This window comes from Podarcis vaucheri (assembly GCF_965113315.1).
Source record: "Podarcis vaucheri genome assembly, chromosome: 4".
Lineage (NCBI taxonomy): Eukaryota > Metazoa > Chordata > Lepidosauria > Squamata > Lacertidae > Podarcis > Podarcis vaucheri.
In genome coordinates this window covers 14,854,577-14,875,546 of record NC_138762.1, presented here as the reverse complement: position 1 = coordinate 14,875,546, position 20,970 = coordinate 14,854,577, and the positions used below count along the sequence as shown (strand labels likewise).

At 44.6% G+C, this 20,970-nt stretch overlaps 1 protein-coding gene across 11 annotated transcripts in view; it reads left to right on the top strand.

Moving 5' to 3' along the window:
- DLG2 (discs large MAGUK scaffold protein 2) overlaps window positions 1–20,970 on the top strand; it is a 921,944-nt gene that overhangs the window by 110,658 nt on the left and 790,316 nt on the right. For all 11 annotated transcript variants that reach the window (XM_082219075.1, XM_082219062.1, XM_082219073.1 and 8 more), the window contains exon 4: window positions 722–870. In XM_082219075.1, coding sequence (XP_082075201.1) covers window positions 722–870 — 149 coding nt within the window. The remainder of the gene's footprint in view (window positions 1–721; window positions 871–20,970) is intronic.

Genomic DNA, 20,970 nt, shown 5'->3' with positions numbered 1-20,970 from the left:
ATTGACTTGTTTTGTTGATTATTGGAATGAACGATATGGAAATGCAAGGCTTGATTGGCAGGGTAGAAGGCAGGGAAGCCATCAGTAGGTGGACGAAAGGCCGATAACTCTAGTTTTGACTTGATCCTTCTACAAGGGCAACACCGAGACTAAGGAGGGGGCTGAGGGCTAAGAGCCAGGGCTACCCCTGGACTGGTTGTGGGTAAGAAGGCAGACTGAGGTCAGTAGGGTGGTGCCTCGTTTGCCCTAGCCGAGCTACCACCTAGGCTGATTATGTAAAAAATACAACTTCTAATTCCCTTAGGACTGCATGCATCCAAAATTGGCAATGGTTAGGAAAATGGGGGGTGGGGGAGGCAGAAGGAAATATTGCCTTGTTTTGTAATATACTTGCAAGGAGTCTCTTCCAGCGAAAATGTTTACTCTCAGTATCATTCAGTAGTGATTAGCTTTGCATTATTCATATATTCATGTAATATTCATGATTAATACAATATTTTAAAAGGGAAATGGTTCCTTAAAAAGTCTCAGCATCCTAGAACAGTAAATTATGTGTCAGCACCTCTCTGCTGAAAAGGAGCCAGAAATGAATTCCCAAATACAACAGGTGCAGATTTGTTTGTCGGTTTTCGGTAAACAACCCGTAACCTCTCTATCTGGCATATCAAATGCCGCCAGGTATTTTAATAAAAAGATTATATTATTTCTTGTTCACCAACAGACATTCAGGAGTTTTATGAAGTGACGCTGCTAAACTCCCAGAAAAGTTGCCAGGAGAAAATAGAAGAAGCAAACCAAGTTGCTGAGAAATGGGAGAAGAAGACACAATCTCTGGCAACAGACGACGAAAGTCAGCCCCAAACCCGAGAGGTAAGGTAAAGGGTAAAGGGTAAAGGGACCCCTGACCATTATGTCCAGTCATGGCCGATTCTGGGTTTGTGGCACTCATCTCGCTTTATTGGCCGAGGGAGCTGGCGTACAGCTTCCGGGTCATGTGGCCAGTATGACTAAGCCGCTTTTGGCGAACCAGAGCAGCGCACGGAAATGCCGTTTACCTTCCTGCCGGAGCAGTACCTATTTATCTACTTGCACTTTGAGGTGCTTTCGAACTGCTAGGTTGGCAGGAGCAGAGACCGAGCAACGGGAGCTCACCCCGTCGCGGGGATTCGAACCGCTGACCTTCTGATCAGCAAGTCCTAGGCTCTGGTTTAACCCACAGTGCCACCCGCTTCCCACACTGTGTACAGTGCTTTAATTAATGGCTTGATCACACAGTGCATCAATAAACAGAACTGGTCCAGGACTTGGAAACACGTGTCACACTGAACAGTGATACAGTTGTGGACAGCAGCAAGGTTTGGACCTGTATGGGTGTGCTAGCAGAGCATCCTGCTGCAGGAAGTGTACAGCCCCAACCTCATGTCATGGCTGGACACAGAGGAATGGTGGGAGGCACCAGGTGGGGAACCCCCAAGGGAAGAAGGCTCAGAGCCCGGGGAGTTGTGGTGGGACAATGGCGAGTGGTCACAGGGAGAAGAAGACTGGGAGGAAGCGGTGTCTGAAGCTGAAGGGGTAACAGGTCTTAGTGACCAGGGAGAGTCTGTGGCAGAAAGAAGTCTGGAATCAGAAGTGGAAGCAGGCTAAGAGGCAGAGAAGAGTAATGGGTGTCTCCCGCTCTTGCTGCAACAAGCTCCGCTCCTTCCTGGTCTCCCAGGATCAGAAGAGGTATGAAGAGGGAGGAGCACAGATAGGTGCATCGGCTAGTCTCAAATTGCTTGGGAGGGACACAGGGAAGAAGAGATTCAGGCAGCTGTGGGAAGACCTTCAGGATCTACAGCTGTTTCATAGTGGCAAAACCTACCAAGAGGAGTTGCTGTGCCCATTAGGCCTGAAACTTCTTGAGCTAACCTGGTTCCTTTTCAGAAAGAGTTCACTAACTCCATATAATTTATTACTGACACCTGCTCCTTGCTCCTCCTCCTTCTTTGGCGATTGATTGTCTTCCATGAACACGGTTTTAACAATGAGTCCGTAAGTGATTGTGGAGGCCAATTCTGGATCCACACGTCCTTCCACAGTGGGGACATTGGTTTCCGGGCGGCAGTTGATCACAGTGAGGATTTGCCAAGAGGGCCTTCCTCCTAGCATGTTTTCCCCTTACATCCTGAGTTCGAGTGTCTTCAAAGCCCTTGACATCTTCGGTAAAGGCTGTTCTCCAATTGGAGCACTCGCAGGCCAGTGTTTCCCAGTTGTCGGTGTTTATACTACATTTTTAAAGATTTGCCTTGAGAGAGTCTTTAAACCTCTTTTGTTGATCACCAGCATTACACTTTCCATTTTTAAGTGCGGAATAGAGTAGTTGCTTTGGAAGATGATCATCAGGCATCCGCACAACATGACCAGTTCAACGAAGTTGATGTTGACGAATCATTGCTCCTTACATTACTCCCTGCCCAACTCCAGCCCCGCACTAGTAAGCTGTGGTGATGCTGGTGCCCTGAGGGTGGCTTTGCCCTGCACTAGTAAGCTGCTATTGCCAGGGAGAAGAGTGCTGCACACCCAAAGCAGCTCACTGCCTGGGTGGGGCAGAGCTGCTTTCTTAGCATCCCAGCAGGCAGGTTGCTGTTGCTTACTGGGAGAGAGGCAGGGAGGGTTGGGTTGGCAGGGACGTAGATGTGCTGACAGGAGTGCTGCTGAGGAGGCTTAGCTGGCCAGATAGTTAAGGCCAGTAAGTCCAGTTAAATATTCGGCATTTGTATGGGCTTCTCCGGTGTCCTCAAAGAACTTCACATGAGCCATTGCAATAATCCTTACAACGAACGCCTAGGAAGCCACTGCAGATCTGCAGCTAGGCCGGCAGCGGTTCTCAACCTGTGGGTCCCCAGATGTTGTTGGACTACAACTCCCATCATCCATGACCACTGATCATTCTGGCTAGGAATGATGGGAGTTGTAGTCCAACAACATCTGGGGACCCACAGGTTAAGAAACACTGAGCTAGGGTGTCATGTATTCCTGGCAGCCTCCTGTGTGCAAGAGCTAGGTTGTTGCATTCTGCACCATCTGCACCACCAAGCAAACAACGAAGCCAGTCATATGGGAGTCACTTAGCATTGAGGCTGCAAAGGCATGAATGATATGGTTGCTCCCTTGGTGTGCACACTTCGACAATGGCTGGCCCCAGCTGTTACAGTGTGCATCATTTGAGGAGAGCCCTCCTAAATAACAGAGGTTTAGGAACAGCCTGCGCCTGACAGTGACCTCTTTTTATTATTTATTTTAGCTATTCCATAAAACGTATACAGTGCACCGCTTGACCTCAAACCCATTCACAAAACAATGACATCAGGAAAAATGCACAACCGTACTCTGAAACATACAAAAGTCAAAATACTAAAACAGATTAAAGTTACCTCAGCCTTCTAAGCATCTGGATAGGCTTGTCTAAACAAGGATGTTTTTAGCAGGCACCGAAAAGGGTTCAGCGAATTGGGCCTGTGAGCTAGATGCGCGCCAGACAACACACAGCACACAACACACCCAACGCACGCCTAAAGGCCATGATTTCCCCCAAAGAATCCTGGGAACTGTAGTTCCCCCCCAAAACTAAAGTTCCCCGCACCCTTCATAAACCACGGTTGCCAGAATTCCTTCGGGGAAGTCATGCGCTTCAGATGTGCTTTGATTGTACTTTAAATGTGTGGTGTGGATCTGCCCCATGGGCTCTTTCTCTGTGTGTGCCTTCTGGAACCTTCTGGAGCCGAGTGGAGCGGCCCATTAGGGCAAACGGGGCACTGCCTCGCCAACCTCAGTGTGCCCTCTGCCTGTGGCAGCTTCTGCTTCCATTAGTCCCAATGTTGCCCTGAGGAGGAAGATAAAACTGGAATTAGTTGGCTATGCCTGTCATTGGCTTTGGCTCCAACTACTTTTGGGGCTCACTGTCTTCTACCAATGGGCACCAGCCGCCATTGCTAGAGCCCCAGTCCTTTCCTGGTGTGCCTTGACTCTTTGTCATGCAAGCACCTTCACATCCAGTTCTCCTCACGTTGTCGAAAAAGCAGCAGTTTCTAGAACCTTCTCTGAGGTAAAAGCAAGCTTTCTTCTACTACTCCTTCTTCTTCTTCTTCTTCTTCTTCTTCTTCTTCTTCTTCTTCTTCTTCTTCCTTAGGCAAGGGATGTATTTGTTTTACTTCTTTTCTATTTGTTCCCTCTCTCATGAGGGTTTATTTATATATATTTCATTCGCTCTCCCCTTCCACACAACCCCCTTCCTAACCCCCAGTGTGGTGGAAATAGTCTTACAGTTTTCAGTCTAATTTCCATTTTATTCCTCTCACAGAGCTACAATTTCCAGTGTGGTTTAACAATTAACCCCTCTCCCCAGGGAACTCTGGGAACTGTAGTTCTGCATGGGAAATAGGGGGCCACCTAACAACACACAACACCCTTGACAAACTACATTTCCCAGCATTCTTTGGGGGAAGCCATGGTATAAACTGGTATGATACTGCCTTGGACTGGGCAGCTCTTCAAATAGAGGGGTGTCCTCTGTAAAGTGTGATACCCGGCCACCCTATTCGCCTCAGAGATTTTTAAATACGTCTGTCTGACACACAATTCTACGGTAATGGTTTTGTAATGTAAGGCAACCACATTCGTAATCTCCTTTCTTTGGTACCAGTAAAAATAATCCAGAGGTTGTTGGTTGTTCATAGAATCATAGAGTTGGAAGAGACCACAAGGGCCATCGAGTCCAACCCCCTGCCAAGCAGGAAACACCATCAGAGCACTCCTGACATATGGTTGTCAAGCCTCTGCTTAAAGACCTCCAAAGTAGGAGACTCCACCACACTCCTTGGCAGCAAATTCCACTGTCGAACAGCTCTTACTGTCAGGAAGTTCTTCCTAATGTTTAGGTGGAATCTTCTTTCTTGTAGTTTGGATCCATTGCTCCGTGTCCGCTTCTCTGGAGCAGCAGAAAACAACCTTTCTCCCTCCTCTATGTGACATCCTTTTATATATTTGAACATGGCTATCATATCACCCCTTAACCTCCTCTTCTCCAGGCTAAACATGCCCAGCTCCCTTAGCCGTTCCTCATAAGGCATCGTTTCCAGGCCTTTGACCATTTTGGTTGCCCTCCTCTGGACACGTTCCAGTTTGTCAGTGTCCTTCTAAAACTGTGGTGCCCAGTTTCTGTTATTCTACCAGAAACTGTAATTCCTCAGAAAACCAAACTTCCCTCAGTCAGAGTGTGAGAGGGCCCAGCTTTCCCTACAAATTAATCTTTTACCTTTTTGGAAACAAGGCTTCTCATCTTTTCTGGTTAGAATGTAAGACAAATAGAAAACAATCTTGTTTGGCACTAGAAGCAATAACTTTTTCCTCAGCGTAACTGGGCTCCTATTCAGGTGTGCACACTTTTAATAAAAGGCTCCACTTGGTTCCACTTTTAACCTCTACTTTCATTAGCCCAGGCTCTGAAGCTCCGCATTTTCAGTCAGTAATGTTCTCGCCCTTTTATTCAGGGAGAAAATTGAGGTGAAAGAAAGGAACTCACTGCTGTCAGTCTTCAGTATGAGGCTGCAAACTGCAGGCCTGACTGGCGCTTGTATCACAACACGAATAGACTATTAATTCTCTAGCAGGGCTTGTTTGCAGGAGTTGCTTACGGAAGGGTTTTTTTTTTTGGTACCCTGTTGAAGGAGAATCTGGGAGAAATGGGATTGTTAACCATTTTGCTTGGGTAAGGGCACATTACCTACGCCGGTGAGCTAAACTGCCTTAGCTGCACTGCTGAGAAATGTATGAACGATCATTCAAGGAAAGATTACAACATCTGGGGCTTTTTAGTTTAGAAAAAAAGTAAGCGGAGGGGCATGACACAGCTATATAAAATTATGCATGGTGTGGGAAAAGGGCATAGGGTTATTTCTTTCTCTCATAATACTAGGGTCATCCAATGAAGCTGAAGGTTGGAAGATAAAACCATAGAATCATGGAATCGTAGACTTGGAAGGGACCCCAAGGGTCATCTAGCCTAGGGTTGTGCAAAGTTGTTGAGCTTTTTTTTAATTGCTGAACTCTTTTTCCTACACTTCATGGATTGCCAGACATTCCATGTCCAGGAAATTTCGGACGTATGGCAGCCCTAATCCTACTACAATCCCCTGCAGTGCAGGAATCTCAGCTAAAATATTCATGCCAAATGGCCATCCAATCTCTGCTTAAAAACCTGCAAGGACGGAGAGCCCACAACCAGGGGCGTACGAAGTGGGGGGTGGAGGGGGTGGTCCGACCCAGGTGCCACATGGGGGTGGGTGGGTGACAAGATGGCCCCTGCCTCCCTCCAGCTGTAGAGCGTCCAAGGGTGCATGCAGTCTATATGGGCACTGCTCACACGGCGACCATATGAGCTGCTGTGCAATATGGGACGCTGTGCAAGTGGCTGCCCATATGGTTGCTGCGCACATGTGCGACATCCCGTATGGACTGCACATGTGCGGCATCCCGTATGGAGTGCGCATGTGTGGGGTATCACACATGCGCAGTCCGTACGGGATGCCGCACATGCGCACTCTGTACGGGCTACCCCGCCCTGGGTGCTGGAGAGGGTTCCTCCGCCGCTGCCCACAACCTCCTGTGGGATACTGCTCCCGTGTTGAACAGCTCTTACTGTCAGAAAGCTTTTCCTGATGTTTATTTGGAATCTCCTTTCTTGAAACTTGAAGCCAGTTGTTCAAATCCTGCCCTCCAGATCAGGAGAAAACAAGCTTGCTCCATCTTCCATGGGACAGCCCTTGAGATATTTGAAGACGGCTATCATAGCTTAGTCTCTCTTTTCCAGCCCAAACATACTTAGCTCCTTCAACCACTCCTCATAAGGCTTGGTTTCAATACCAGTAATCTTGGTTGCCCCCCTCTGCACTCATTCTAGCTTGTCAACATCCTTATCTTAAATTGTGGTCCCCAGAATTGGTCACAATATTCCAGGTGTGGTCTGCCCAAGGCAGAATAGAGTGGCACTATGACTTCCCTTGATTTGGATACGAGACTTCTGTTGATGCAGAAGTATAAATAAAGTATTTCTTCACACATCTCATAGTTAAACCAGTGGCAGACTTACGGTCTATGAGGGCCTGTGAGCAGCCCTTTGGGGACTACCTCTTTGTTGGCCTAAATAAATGTGACCATGTCAAAATTAGGGGTGTGTGAGAAGATGATAACAATAGTGTTTCTGCCTTTGCACTGTTCTCTCCCTGCTTCCCCAGACAACTTGGAAATAATCCCTGCTGTTGGCCAGGCAGGAGGAAAAGGTCATGATAATAACATTTTATCTGAAATGCACCCCCCCTCTAAAAATAAAATAAAAAATCCCATTGGGAACTATCAGGAAAAAACACTGTGATGATAATAATGTTGATAATGCCTCTGCAATGCTCTGCCCCCCAACCACTTGGGAACAATCCAGGAAAAGGTTGTTATAATGATTACGCCTCTGCACTGGGCTCCCCCCATCCCCTCCCCCAAATAATCCAGCAACTTGGGAACAATCAGGAAAAAAATGTGATGATAATGATCATGATACGTTAGCACTGGGCTTGCCCCTGCTAGACAACAACTTGGGGGGGGAGGGAAAAATGAGGTGATGTGATGCCTCTGCACTGGGCTGCCCCCCCCCACAACACCTCTGGAACAACCCCTGCTGTATGGCATGCAGTAGATACAAGAGAGGGTTACCATATCCTCCTCTCATCGTTATATTGAACTGAGCCCTCTCTCAAGTAGCTGCCTGCGGCACATTCCGGCAGGCAGCAAAACAAATGCAGCAGCAAAGAGACAATGTTTCTTCCTCCCCTCTCCTGCATTTTCAAAAAGTCCCCATGGCAGCTGCCTGCCACATAGCCGGCAGGCAGAAAAGCACATGGTGATTTCAATCTCAACACACATTTTTAATAAGCCTATCGACTGCTGGTGAGTGGCCTTTCTGAACCTCTCAGGTCCTCGCCCAGTTTCTGACTTGCCCAACAACTGGTCCGATATCTGCTTTCGAACCTAAAGGTTCCATATAGCCACTGTGGCTAAAAGTCACAGAGAGCAGGTCCATCGCCCAGTGGTTTGCCTAATTTCTGTGTCTGTCTGCTGTTTAGGACAGCGCTCAGGAAAAGCAGACCCATTGCAGCACATTAAATGCACCCTTCTCTCGCCTCTTGTCTTGGGATTGCCCACCCATCCTCCATACCCAGTTATTACAAACATTGTAATTACTTCTTTGTCCTCAGCTCAACCGCCTGCTTGTTAAAAGGTTGCAGTAATAAAAACCCTCATTTAAGAATTCTTCCTCCTTGAGTAGTAATCAAACCTCTCATCTATTTCGCATCAGCAGCTTGCCTTGAGAACCTGAAGCTATTTAAGACCCGTCTATGTAGATTTAGAGGAGTCCAATCAATCCTGCCATTGCAGAACCAATGCAAAATATAGCCAAGCCAAGCCGAGCAAAAAAGGTGGCTGGTCTGAATGGCTGTTCCTGCTCTCGGCAGAAACACAGTCAGGTCTCATCCACACTTCATTGGGGACCACAAGTTCCAGGCAAAGGTCTGGGATTTCTGGGTCCAAGTGGTTTTGCTTTTCCCTGGGAAAACTTGCCATTTATTGCTGAATCAGACGGCAATCAGGTTTACCAAGGTTTGCTGTTTGTTCTGATTCAATGATAAATAGTGGGTTTTCCCAGGGACGAGCCCTTATTCATAGTGTTATTGTTACTTATCTGTTAGCATCATTTATTTCACAACAATGCCGAGCATTTGTATTTATAGCTATCCAATGCGTTGTGTCCATTATCTTGCCACCCCTTCAGCAACCTTTCCAGGCGAGCCAGTTTTGTCATCTGTGTATTGCCGAGTGGGAACTGTGATATATAATAACAGCTTGCCTAAGACCAGCAAGGGAGTTCATGACTCAGGCGACATTTGCGCCAGGAGTTTCCTGAGTCACAGCTCAAGCCCTTTAGGCTGCAAGCCCACAGCACATGGGCTTTCTGAGGTTCCCTCCCTCCGTTATGTTGCGTTTTGAGCTAACTGCACCAAATATTTCTCTGCCCACTTTTGCCTCTTGCCATGCCTATCATTTGTAAGTGGCCCCTAGAAAGTTGTCTAGAATGGAATGTGGCCCTCAGTCTGGAAAAAGGGTTCCCTTCCTTTGCTTTTTGAGATGGCCAGTTCTGGCTGTGGGAAGATCCAGCAGGGCGCTTCTTATCTTCTGCAGTTGTTGCAGTATTCCGTCCCCCCTTCTGAGTGTTAAGATCCATAAAGCATTGGATAAAATAATAAGAATTCGTGTTCTGCAAATGTGTGTCCCAGCAGGTTCCTGACAGGAAGACAGTGTGCTACCAGGGGGTGGGAGGAGAGATATCTGCGTTTTGTTCACTGCTACTAATAAAATCCATACTTTAAACAGCTTGCAAAAACAAACATATGCTTAAGCTGGCTTCCTCATTAAAAATGACTTCTCTTGGACCTATTGTTTAAAATGTATTTGTAAGCTCAATAGGACTTGGCACCTCACTCGCACAAGTTTTTTTTTTCCTTTAAAAAAGCCTCGGAGTCATTTGTCTCACTTATACATCTTTCACCTCTTATTATTTACCAAATCTAAGCTGCTACGCATGAGAATTTACTGCCCCCCAAGTCTCAAGGACGGCGTTTTCTAGCGAGTTTGGGGGGATGAAGAGTTCGTTTCGTTAGTTAGCTCCAGCCCGTCATGATTTCATTTGCTAAAAATGCCTTGAAATGAGTTTATTCCTCTTGTTTATTTTTTAAATACACAACCACCTATCAACCCCAGAGGGGAATCAGGGTGGTTCACAGCAGGAAGGGGAATAACCAAGCTCCCACTCAGCCAATCAGAGAGATTTGGTTGGTCTGAAATGGCGGAGGGTCTGCCCACAAAGGAACAAAGGTTCAAAGAAGGGGCGGCAAACCCATCTCAGCCCATACTCCTTCTGGGGGGTGACATACGAGTCATGGGTGGGGCCAGTGGCAAAAGTGGGGAGAGCCACAAATGCAAATGTTACCTTTGTACATTACTTTGGTTTCTGCACTTATTCACATGCACTCTCCATTCAGATAAGCAAGAGGCATCATCAGAGTTCAAGGGTACATTCCACCCAGGCAAAAACACGCAAGTAGAGTCAGTGGCGTAGCGTGGGTTGTCAGCACCCGGGGCAAGGCAAGTAATTTGCGCCCCCTAACCCGTGGATTTGCACCCCCTAACCCTAACCCCCAGATGTTGCGCCCGGTGCGGCCGGCCCCCCCTGCACCCCCCACGCTACGCCACTGAGTAGAGTGAAAGAAAGGTCTGGTGAGGGGTGTGGCTCAGGAGGGTATGGGGCAGAGTCCCCAGGGCCAGATAGGGAGTCCTCAAGGGCCACATCTGCCCCACCTCCAAACCTGAGGCCCTGCGATGTCCAATTTAAAGGAACGGAAACCTAGAAGGCATAAGAAGCAGATGCTGCTATTGTATCACTGCCATCATTAGTATTATCGGCTAAGCACTGCGAGATTTGGTTTAACTTGCTCGTTTCGCATTCTATTTGTTTATTTGCTTTATTGCTCCCTATCTTCAAGAGGTTCCGGAGGCAGCTTACATAAGAGTTAAAACTGCAATAAAGCAAATGCAGATAGAAACACCAAAACACACTATAAAATCAATACGAGGCAATGCAATAATTCCATCTGACGCTGAGATAGGATAATGAAATCTGATTGCACATATTAAGGATGCAATTCTCCAATTTCAGGTTTGAATGCCAGTTGTCCTTGCCTTGGTGACAGAATATTTTGATGAAATGTTGTATGCACTTGCAGCATATGATTCTGCATTTCAAGCGTGAACCCTAGCTTCACCACCCCTCACCTGTATACAAGCGGTCAAGGAAATATGCAATATCGGCAGGGCAAAAAGCCCAGAATAAAATTTAAAGTACTTACAGATGCAAAAGAAAGAGGGGGATTTGCTCAGCCGGACTTAAAACTGTACTATGAAGCAGCAGCGTTTTGCTGGCTGAAAGAGTGGATGCTCCTCGAGAACACAGATATCTTGGATTTAGAAGGTTTCAATAATACATTGGGTTGGCATGCATATCTATGGTATGACAAAATCAAAGTGCATAGGGCCTTTAAAAATCATATTGTCAGAAAAGCGTTGTTTAATGTTTGGATAAGATATAAAGACTTGTTGGAAAATAAAACCCCTAGATGGTTGTCACCCTTGGAGGTAAAGGCATTGAAGAAACTCAATATGGAGGCCGAATGGCCAAAGTATTGGGAAATCTTGGAACAAGATGGAGATAAATTGAAATTACAGAGTCATGAGAAATTGAAACCTAAAGTACGAGATTGGCTCCATTATTATCAAATAATGGAGAACTACAAACAGGATAGGAAAATTGGCTTCCAGGTGGAGAAATCAAAATTAGAAACTGAATTGTTAGAACCCAATACTAAGAATTTGTCAAGAATGTACAATTTGCTGCTGAAATGGAATACACAGGATGAAACAGTTAAATCGGCTATGATTAAGTGGGCACAGGACATTGGTCATAACATTATGTTTGCTGACTGGGAATGGTTGTGGAACACCGGTATAAAATTTACGGCATGTAATGCCTTAAAGGAAAATATTATGAAAATGATTTACAGGTGGTACATGACCCCAGTCAAGCTTGCAAAAATTTACCATTTGCCTGACAATAAGTGCTGGAAGTGTAAAGAAACTGAGGGTACGTTTTATCACCTTTGGTGGACGTGCCCGAAGATTAAGGCTTTCTGGGAAATGATATATAATGAAATGAAAAAGGTACTTAAATGTACTTTCTCTAAGAAACCAGAGGCCTTTCTCTTGGGCATTGTCGGCCAATTGGTGTCAAAGAAGGATAGAATTTTCTTTATGTATGCTACGACAGCGGCAAGAATACTCATCGCAAAGTATTGGAAGACACAAGATCTACCCACTTTGGAAGAATGGCAGATGAAAGTGATGGACTATATGACATTGGCGGAGATGACTGGCAGAATCCGCGATCAGCGGCAGGAGACGACGGAAGAAGATTGGAAGAAATTTAAAATTTACTTGAAGGACTATTATAAACTTGATGAAGGTTAAAATGTCAAGGCTTTCAGAATGAAAGGGTTACAGCGAGATAATATTAGATTGAAGGAAATACTAGTAAGACATATCCTTGACAGAACTGTTAGAAGTTGCTGAAAAACTTTGGGCATTGGGATGCAGAAAGGGGAGGTATGGGGGAGTCTGAGAAACGAAGTTCATGAAAATTTGTCTATGAAACTATTCATGTTTGTATGTCTTTTTATATGTTAGTATTGTCTTAAAAATTCTGTAAAACTTATAAAAATATTTTTTTAAAAAAAGGAAATATGCAATATCTCCCTTGAAGGGTGATAGATACATCAGAACATAAAAATTAGTGTGTGTGCAGTATGGAGGTCTCCCCCCCCTTTTAAAAAAGATCTTTATTATACTTTAATTAACTGAAAAAACTAAACGCAATACAATACAATACAATACATTACATATAATACATTCCTTACATACCTACTTAACCCACCTATACACCACATATACTTGACTTCCAACTCTTCTTTTTGTGCTTTGTACGCATTTTATGATTGTATTACTATCTATCTTTTATTTTTATCTTTATACCACATCTTTCCTATATTTTCAAGATTTACTCTATTTCTGCTGGGTGATTTACGTTATCCATAATAGTTTTTGAGATATTCTTTAAAGATTGACCATTCATTGTTAACTTTTTGAACCGAATTTCCTCTTATTCTCCCTGTAAGTTCTGTGAGATGTTGGTATTTGATCGTTTTGGCTAACCAGTTAGATTTAGTGGGGATCTTATTGCTTTCCCAACTTTTGGCTATCAAAATTCGTGCCGCTGTGGTGGCATACATAAGTAAGGGTCTGTATATTTTCTTAATTTCTGTAGACATGATACCGAGCAGGAAACGTTTAAGGGTTTTTTATGAATGAGAGTTTAAATGGTTTTTTCAGTTCGTTATAGGTGGTGTCCCAAAAGTCTTTTAACATCTTGCACTCCCGCCACATATGCGTACAGTATGGCGGTCTCGCCTTGATTCCATACCTGTTTTCAGGCTGATTAGGAAAAAATGTAAAACCACAGTGCAACATTTATTACATTTACCTTTCTTGCAAGAAGTTCAGGGAGGCTTACATAGTCTCCCACTCCTTTTTTAAAAATCTTCACAACAACCTTGTGAGGCTGAGAGAAAGTGACTGGTCCAAGGTCACCCACTCAGCTGAGTAGAAATTCGAATCTGGGTCTCAGTTTGACACTGCATCCTGAGAAATCACAGTCAATTTGTGTATGTGTATGTGACACACACACTTGCAGGACCCACCAATGACCACACCTGAGGTCAGAAGCCTGGCCTGTGTGTGTGTGTTGCAGGAAAGGCTGTGTGCCCCTCCAAGCACCTCCCAGCTACTTGCTCACTGTTCCACTGATGCTTGCTCTCTACCTGCTCAAAGAGATGCTGCAATGCAGCAGTAGCAAAGGCAGTATGAATCATGCGCACAGAGCAATGCATGCTTTAGTGCGTGGCCTGGCTTGCCTACCTTACTTCGTCCTCACTCCGTTGGGGGTCTTTCCCAGCTTGGGATGGCTGAATCTGTCCTTCAGTTTCTCATTTTGCTTTCTTACAATTTTAAGTTCAGTTCGCCACATTTCTGCATTATTGTGCATAACTTTTTCAAAGTCCTCCCAAAAGTCCATTTCAGTGCATGCACATTTTTTTCTGCAATTTTTTTCCAAATACACATTTTTGGTTTGCAAGCACTTTCCCCTAACATAATGGTTTTGGGATGTTATTTTCATTTTTTTGTGCCTGCACCCATAATATAATGGATTTTTGGCGCACATTTTTTTTTTTGAGTTGGAGTATGTTTTTGCTGTATTTGAAAAGGATAGTTGCATTTTGATTTCAGGAAATGGCACATTGTTTCAGGAAGTGGAAATTCGATAGTTTTGGAACTGAATTTCCCCTTGCATTTTGTTATAACTGCCCCGCCTCCGGGGGGGGCAGCTGGTGAAGGGCAGGCAATAAATTTTATAACCATCATCATACAGGCAAGTCGCATCATGTGCAGGCGTTCAGTTCCTAGGGTCATGCCTAAAGATCACATTCAGCCAAGATTATCCTTTCTTGGCTGGCAAGGGCCCGGGGGATGGGCTCTCTCATATCTCTGTTGCCTCCCCTCACTCCTCCACATGCGAGCAACCAGTGGAAGGGAGAAGGAGAGAGGTGGACACAGAGAGAGAGATAGACAGAAAAAAAGGCTGGAATGGATCTCGAATAGAGCTGCAGCCAAGCATGTGAAAACGAATTTGCATAAGTAAAAAACAGTGGTACCTCGGGTTACAGACGCTTCAGGTAACAGACTCTGCTAACCCAGAAATAGTACCTTGGGTTAAGAACTTTGCTTCAGGATGAGAACAGAAATCGTGCTCCGGTGGCGCGGCAGCAGCAGGAGGCCCCATTAGCTAAAGTGATGTTTCAGGTTAAGAACAGTTTCAGGTTAAGAACGGATCTCCAGAACAAATTAAGTTCTTAACCTGAGGTACCACTGTACACATGTGATTATGATGATAATCTTTATTGCCAACTACACTGTCTGTGGCACGTTGGGAGAAGTCAAGAAGACAAATACATGAGACAACCTTTCAGCGCAGGTCACCAACAAGCAAACATTTTCACTTGCCTCAGGAGAATGGGAATGGCGGCAGCGACGGGGCTGTTGAGGACGAAAAACTGGTTAGCTGGACTTCCGGGTTGGCGCGATCTGGAAATGGCGGATTCCCTCCGAGCTCCGGAGGGAATCGGCTCAGCTGAGGACGGGTCTTTGCCGCGACGCGGGGACCCTTAAAAACCGCAGGCGCGGAAGCCTGCAGACTGAAGACTCGGCGGGTGCCTTAAGCGCCCCCCGATTCACGAAGAGCCTTTTTAAAGGCTATGGAGAGGATACGGGGGGTGGCGTGGCACTGAGAGTCGATCGCTACCTCGGTTGAGCAAAACCGCGAGCCATGACTGGAGAGCGCTGACTTCCTTCCTTGAGATTTGGACTGAAAAGAACAACCCGTGAGTAAGATGGAATTTGGTTTTAAGAATATTATCCCGTGAATTGGAGACGACCGGGGGTGTGCTAAAAGGAAGTCCGCACCCCCCCCCTTTGCAGACGATCCAAAGCAACGACATAAGAACTAAGCTGGAGAGCCTACCCTTTGAGGGGTGAGTTAAAAAGACATTAACTTCCAAGATTTGGTAAAAAGAAAATTTTGAGCTGGAGAGTGGAGCTTTGGAAGCTTTCTTTTTGCTGTAAACAACCCCCCCTCCCGGGCCCGGGAGCGTCCTGTTTTGGAGCTTGTGCAGGAGGTGCAGTGTTTGACAGCTGTCAAACGGACAGTTTAAAGTGGAAAAATTGTTATTTAAGATCCCTCTGGACTAAAATGTGGTACAATTGAATTAAAATTGTTGGAAACAAAGTAATAACAACAAGTTAGAGGACTGTTGGAAAAAAAAAAAGAATACCAAGTAACCAGATTCCCTCTAGGGGGAATTCTGTGAAATTACAATGGCTGTGGATGGAAAGTTACTAGTGGAAATCGAAAGAATGTTTCATTTGGTGGGAATCTTACAAGAACAGAGTCTGGCTATGAATAAACAACTTATGACCTTGACTTCTGGAACAAGCAGCTCTGTTGAATGTAATGAGGACCCGAATGAGAAAGCATCCACAGCTGCATCGGAAATGACATCTAAAGAAGTGGAAGAGTCTAAACAAGAAAAAGAGAAAGTAAAGTTGGAAAGTACCAACCAGAAATGGACACCTGTGGGAAACAGGCAAGGAGATCTCTGGAGTAAATCTACCACCAATCTGCGAAAGATGCAAAAGATGAAAGTGGAGATCCCGGGAAGTTATGGAATACAGGAACTGAAAATAAAGAAATATAATTGGGGCCTCCACTGTGATTCTGACTTTGATTTTGAAGATGCAGGTTTTGTGGAAATTTTCCAGCAGCTGTTTCCAAATACCCGTATGGGAAGAGACTATGGGTCGATGGTGATAGAACTCTTTCGAGATTCGACGACCGACAAAGAGGATTACCAACAAGACCGGCGGAGAGGGACTGAAAGAGATTTGAAAGCCTCGGACGTGAGGAACCCAGGCTAAGAACTGTTATTTTGGACATGCACTTGGAAGGGACGAAAACCGGGGATGGGAGGGAGGGAAGAATGGTTTTATAAAAAACACTCAAGACAATGGGGTTTAGTTAAATATGATTTTTATTTAAGATAAAATGGGAAATCGATGGAAGGGAATTTGGGTCCAACTTAGAAAAAATCTATTTTCTATTATAAAAGGTGTAATATTAAGATGGTCAAGACGAGAAATACCAACTTGCTGACATAATCTTGGGAATTGGGATGCAAGAGAGGGGGTGGGGGAAGTCAGGGAACAGGGTTAGGAAAATAAGATCTTCTGAAATTTTACATGTTTTTGTTTTCTTTTTTGTTTTTTCTGTGTGTTTATGTGTCTATATAAAAGGTGAAAAACCAATAAAAAATTTTATATAAAAAAACCAAACTGGTTAGCTGGTCGCCACTGCCCCCACTCACCAGGCAGGAAATGCCTTGCAATATGATTGTCTTTGCTTGGAATTATTTTTAAAGTTTTCGGCATTATTTTACCATTGAACTAAAGAGTTTGCCACCAGTGATGGCCACCAACTTGGGGTGGCTTTAGCAGAGGTTTAGGCAAATTCATGAAGGATTAAAGCTATCATTGGCCACCAGCCATAATGGCTGTATTTTGCTTTCAGTAACAGAGGTGGTCTACCTCTGAATACCAGCCACTGGGGATAGTAATGAAGAATGAGAGTACGCAATAAAGTTATAAAGCGGAATACACAATGATGCATATAACCTGTTACGACCTCAGAGAAATGCCCTAAACAGACCTGATCAAAGTTAACAAAATATCTACAAGGTCTAAAAAAAATATGTCAATGGTCATGTAAAGTACACTATGAAATTGCAAGACTGCAATTTTTATGGCATTAATATAAGCCCATATTAAAAACTGTAATGATTACTGCCTAATTAAATCCACACTTCTTGCAAACTTTATCTTTTGTAATATCTCTAAATTACCTGCTCCATTTTGCTGATATCTGCAGTTCTTGCAGATAATTAAATATTCAATTTGAGAGTAAACAATCTGAAAAAGCTCTAAACAAGGATATAAACAGGTCATTTTTAAAATAAAAAAAATAGCTGCTGTAACTGATTTAAATAGTTCATTACAGGAGAGTATATTTGCTAATTGGTATATGAGGTTCTTTAATTATTTAAATGATTTTATAATTTTTAATTGGCTGTAAGCATTCCAGGGTGGTTTTTTAAAAAACAAACAAACAAACAAACAAACAAACAAACAAACAAACACAGGGGTTGGGGGGGAAGGCACAGTATGCATTTTCTCAATGAATGTACGTTAATTTTGGAATTAACCAAACCTGGAGCAGGAAACTGTCTCATGCTTATTTAAAACCCACTCTTCTTCATGTCAGTCTCAGGATAGTGGGGAGGTAGAAAAGAATTTCAATCAAACCTGCAAATTCCATTTGTTGTGTGTGCCGGCGTAGTTGCTCAAGAGCGAACAGGCAAGACCCCCACTGGTCTTTTCAAAGGCTTTATTATTGGTGCAAAAACATTCACAGTGCAGAACGTCTCAATTCCATGTCTTGCTCAGTCACTAGCAGAATCTGGGAGTGGGCGGTCCTTAAACTTTCCTGTTATGTACTGAGTTGAATAGGATCCAAAATGCAGCAGTCTGATTGGTCCTAGAACAATGCAGCAGTCTGATTGGTCTGCAGGAGCCACCCAATCCGGCTCCAGATGGAAGTGAATCCACAACCTGATTGGCCTACAGGAGAATTCCGGAATTAGCCAATCATGTGCAGCCCATTGTGTAAATAATGTATATAAAGCAGATACTTTGAGGGGACATTCATTCCTCCTCACCACTATGAGCTGAATAAAGAGCATGAAATCCACTCTCGACTCAGAGTATATTTCATTTCCCCAGCAGAGTAGTCTCTTGACCCCCATCCTACGCCTCCCCTCTCTGCACGTAAACCGACTGCGCAGACTGGGCGTGGGCAAAGGGGGACCTGCCTCCCCCCCACTTTGCTCATGTTCGGTGCTGGGGCTCTCCCCTGCATCCTCCGAGCCCTGCATCCCTTCCCCACTGGAGGCGTGGCTTCCCTCCTCCGCGGAGGAATTGCTGCTTCTCACGATCTTTGGAGGCTCCCTGTATCCCAACTGGCCTTCCACCTCTCGCCTCTGAGCTGATGGTAGTTCCCTGACACCATTAAAAAGCAAAAAGAGAAGACAAAAATCCATCAGATTCAGTGTTATCTATACCAGGCTTCCCCAACCTGGTGCTTTCTACTGGTATATTTTTTTTGGCTACATCTTCCATCAGCTCAGCCCCAGATCTGCATTCGCTCTTCAGCATTTCGTAGCTGGACATGCATGGAATTAAACCTGGAACCTTTTGCATGCAAAGTACGGCCTCCCCTCAATAGGCAATTTCACCAAGGAGACAGCTTCAATACGGCATCGTCCGTGCGTCGCTATGTATTCTGCTTTATCTCTGCTCCCATAATCGCTGGATCTAATCTAATCCCTGCAGCTATAGCTTCCATTTCTCAAATAAATGGCAATAGAGAGAAAGAACAGCCCTGCTGAGTACCACAGTAAAGGTGATAATATTTAGAAGATGTTCTATTCACTGCCACGTTAGAGGTATTGGATTTTAATGCAACCATAGAAGTATTTCAAAGGAAGCACTTGGGAATCCGACTGCAGGTTATGTTTATGAGCAATGAAGCAACTACACTGAGCTGTTTCTGTGATATGTTTGGTGGTATGCATTTGTCTGTCTCGAGAAACAGTGGAGGAATGTGCCTTTGGGGGTGAAGTCAAGCGTTTGGAAGGATACAGCGCCAGCTGTGGCTGTAGAGACCGATATGTGAGAGACATGTTTTGTTGCACCTGGGGCAGATGAATTTCACTGGATCTGAGCTAGAACTATCTGGACCTTAATGACTGGAACTGGCAAAATGATCAGCCTAGTGGCCAATACCTTAGTAATTTAGTACCCACGCTTATAGGATAAAACTGGAGCCAAATTAGTCCGGTTCCAGATTCCCTTGCTCCACGAGTATTAGCATGAGTACTAGGACCAAAATTCTACAGTTTATCTGAGCTGTAAATGCTCCAGGATGCTCAATTTGGAATACAGTGTGCATTATGAACGGGGGGGGGGGGGGAGAAATATTCCTAACCAAGCAACTGCACCCATCAGTGGTGTTGAGGTGGATGCTATCGTTCATCCCACACTCTCCTTTCACCCCCAAGGTCCCAACGTTTCATTACAATAGCTAAGCCTATGGTGCCACATGGTATATGGTACCCACAGACGCCGTGTGCTGCCCTCTATTGCAGACTAATACCCCCATAAGCCACAGCCACTGTGGTCCATGATCAAGGATCGTGGACATTGTCCAAACCATCTAGAAGGCACCAAATGGACCACCCCTGATCTACTATGAAGCTAGCGAACACAAAAGTAAGCTATGAAATACCCTATCATAGCAACAAGATTGCTGGCTACAAAGGAGGATGGAGGTGGAAGCAGAATGATGTGATGAAAAATGACAAGAGGAAAAGGGTTATCAAGTTGTTATGGCAATTGGCATACGTAGGCCGTGATTTATGTACCCAGGCTCAAAAAGCATGATCTAACTAAGAAACACAAACATTGTCTTTGCTAATTAGAGTAGTGCCCCAATAGCATCCAGTCTAAAATAATTAGTCATACTATTTCTAATTACTCCCCCCCCCATCATTTTCTTTCCAGTTACTTAGGCTTGGCTAAGGGTTTTGCTTTCTTACATTTGTACTGATAGAGGCTGGGTACTGTTTGCCCTCTTGCAAATCTGGACTAACCCCACGTGGGCAGCCTATAATGGCAGGACACTTGATTTGCCCTCTTGTCTTAAATGCAATTTAGCTACTGCAGGATGCTGTTGCCAAAGAACACCCATTAAGCCATAGTTGAGCTTCAAATTGCCTTTGTTTTTCCTCTGGACTTCGAGGGATTTGTTTAATAATACCAGTTTCGCTTAGGAGGAGCAGATCTTAAGATGTACTTTCTTGGATACAATAATAATAATAATAATAATAATAATAATAATAATAATAATAATAATAATAATTTATTATTTATACCCTGCCCATCTGGCTGGGCCTCCCCAGCCACTCTGGGCGGCTTCCATAAAAACCAAAATACCATTCACTTTTTTACCCTGATACACCCTCATCCAGTATCTTCATTCCTGTAAACCCACTGCCCTTTGCCTGGGCTGAAAGGCCTTTTGGGTTGGTGGAATCAAAACTTTCACAGCATAACTTGGGACTTATGGCAGGAATGGTGATGGCCATCAAGGTGCATTCTCTGTAATTGAAAGGTTATTGCATATGTGAGATGTGGTCTCTGAGCTGAAACTAGACAGAAACATCATCATCATCACCACCACCACCATCATCACCACAATGATTTAATTACTTATATCCTGCCCATCTGACTAGATTTCCCCAGCCGCTCTGGGCAGCTCCCAAGAGGACTAAAAACAGAATAAAACTTCAAACATTACAAACTTCCCTAAACAGGGCTGCCTTCAGATGTCTTCTAAAAGTCAGATAGTTGTTTATTTCCTTGACATCTGAAAGGAGGGTGTTCCACAGGGTGGGTGCCACTACAGAGAAGGCCCTCTGTCTGCTTCCCTATAACCTC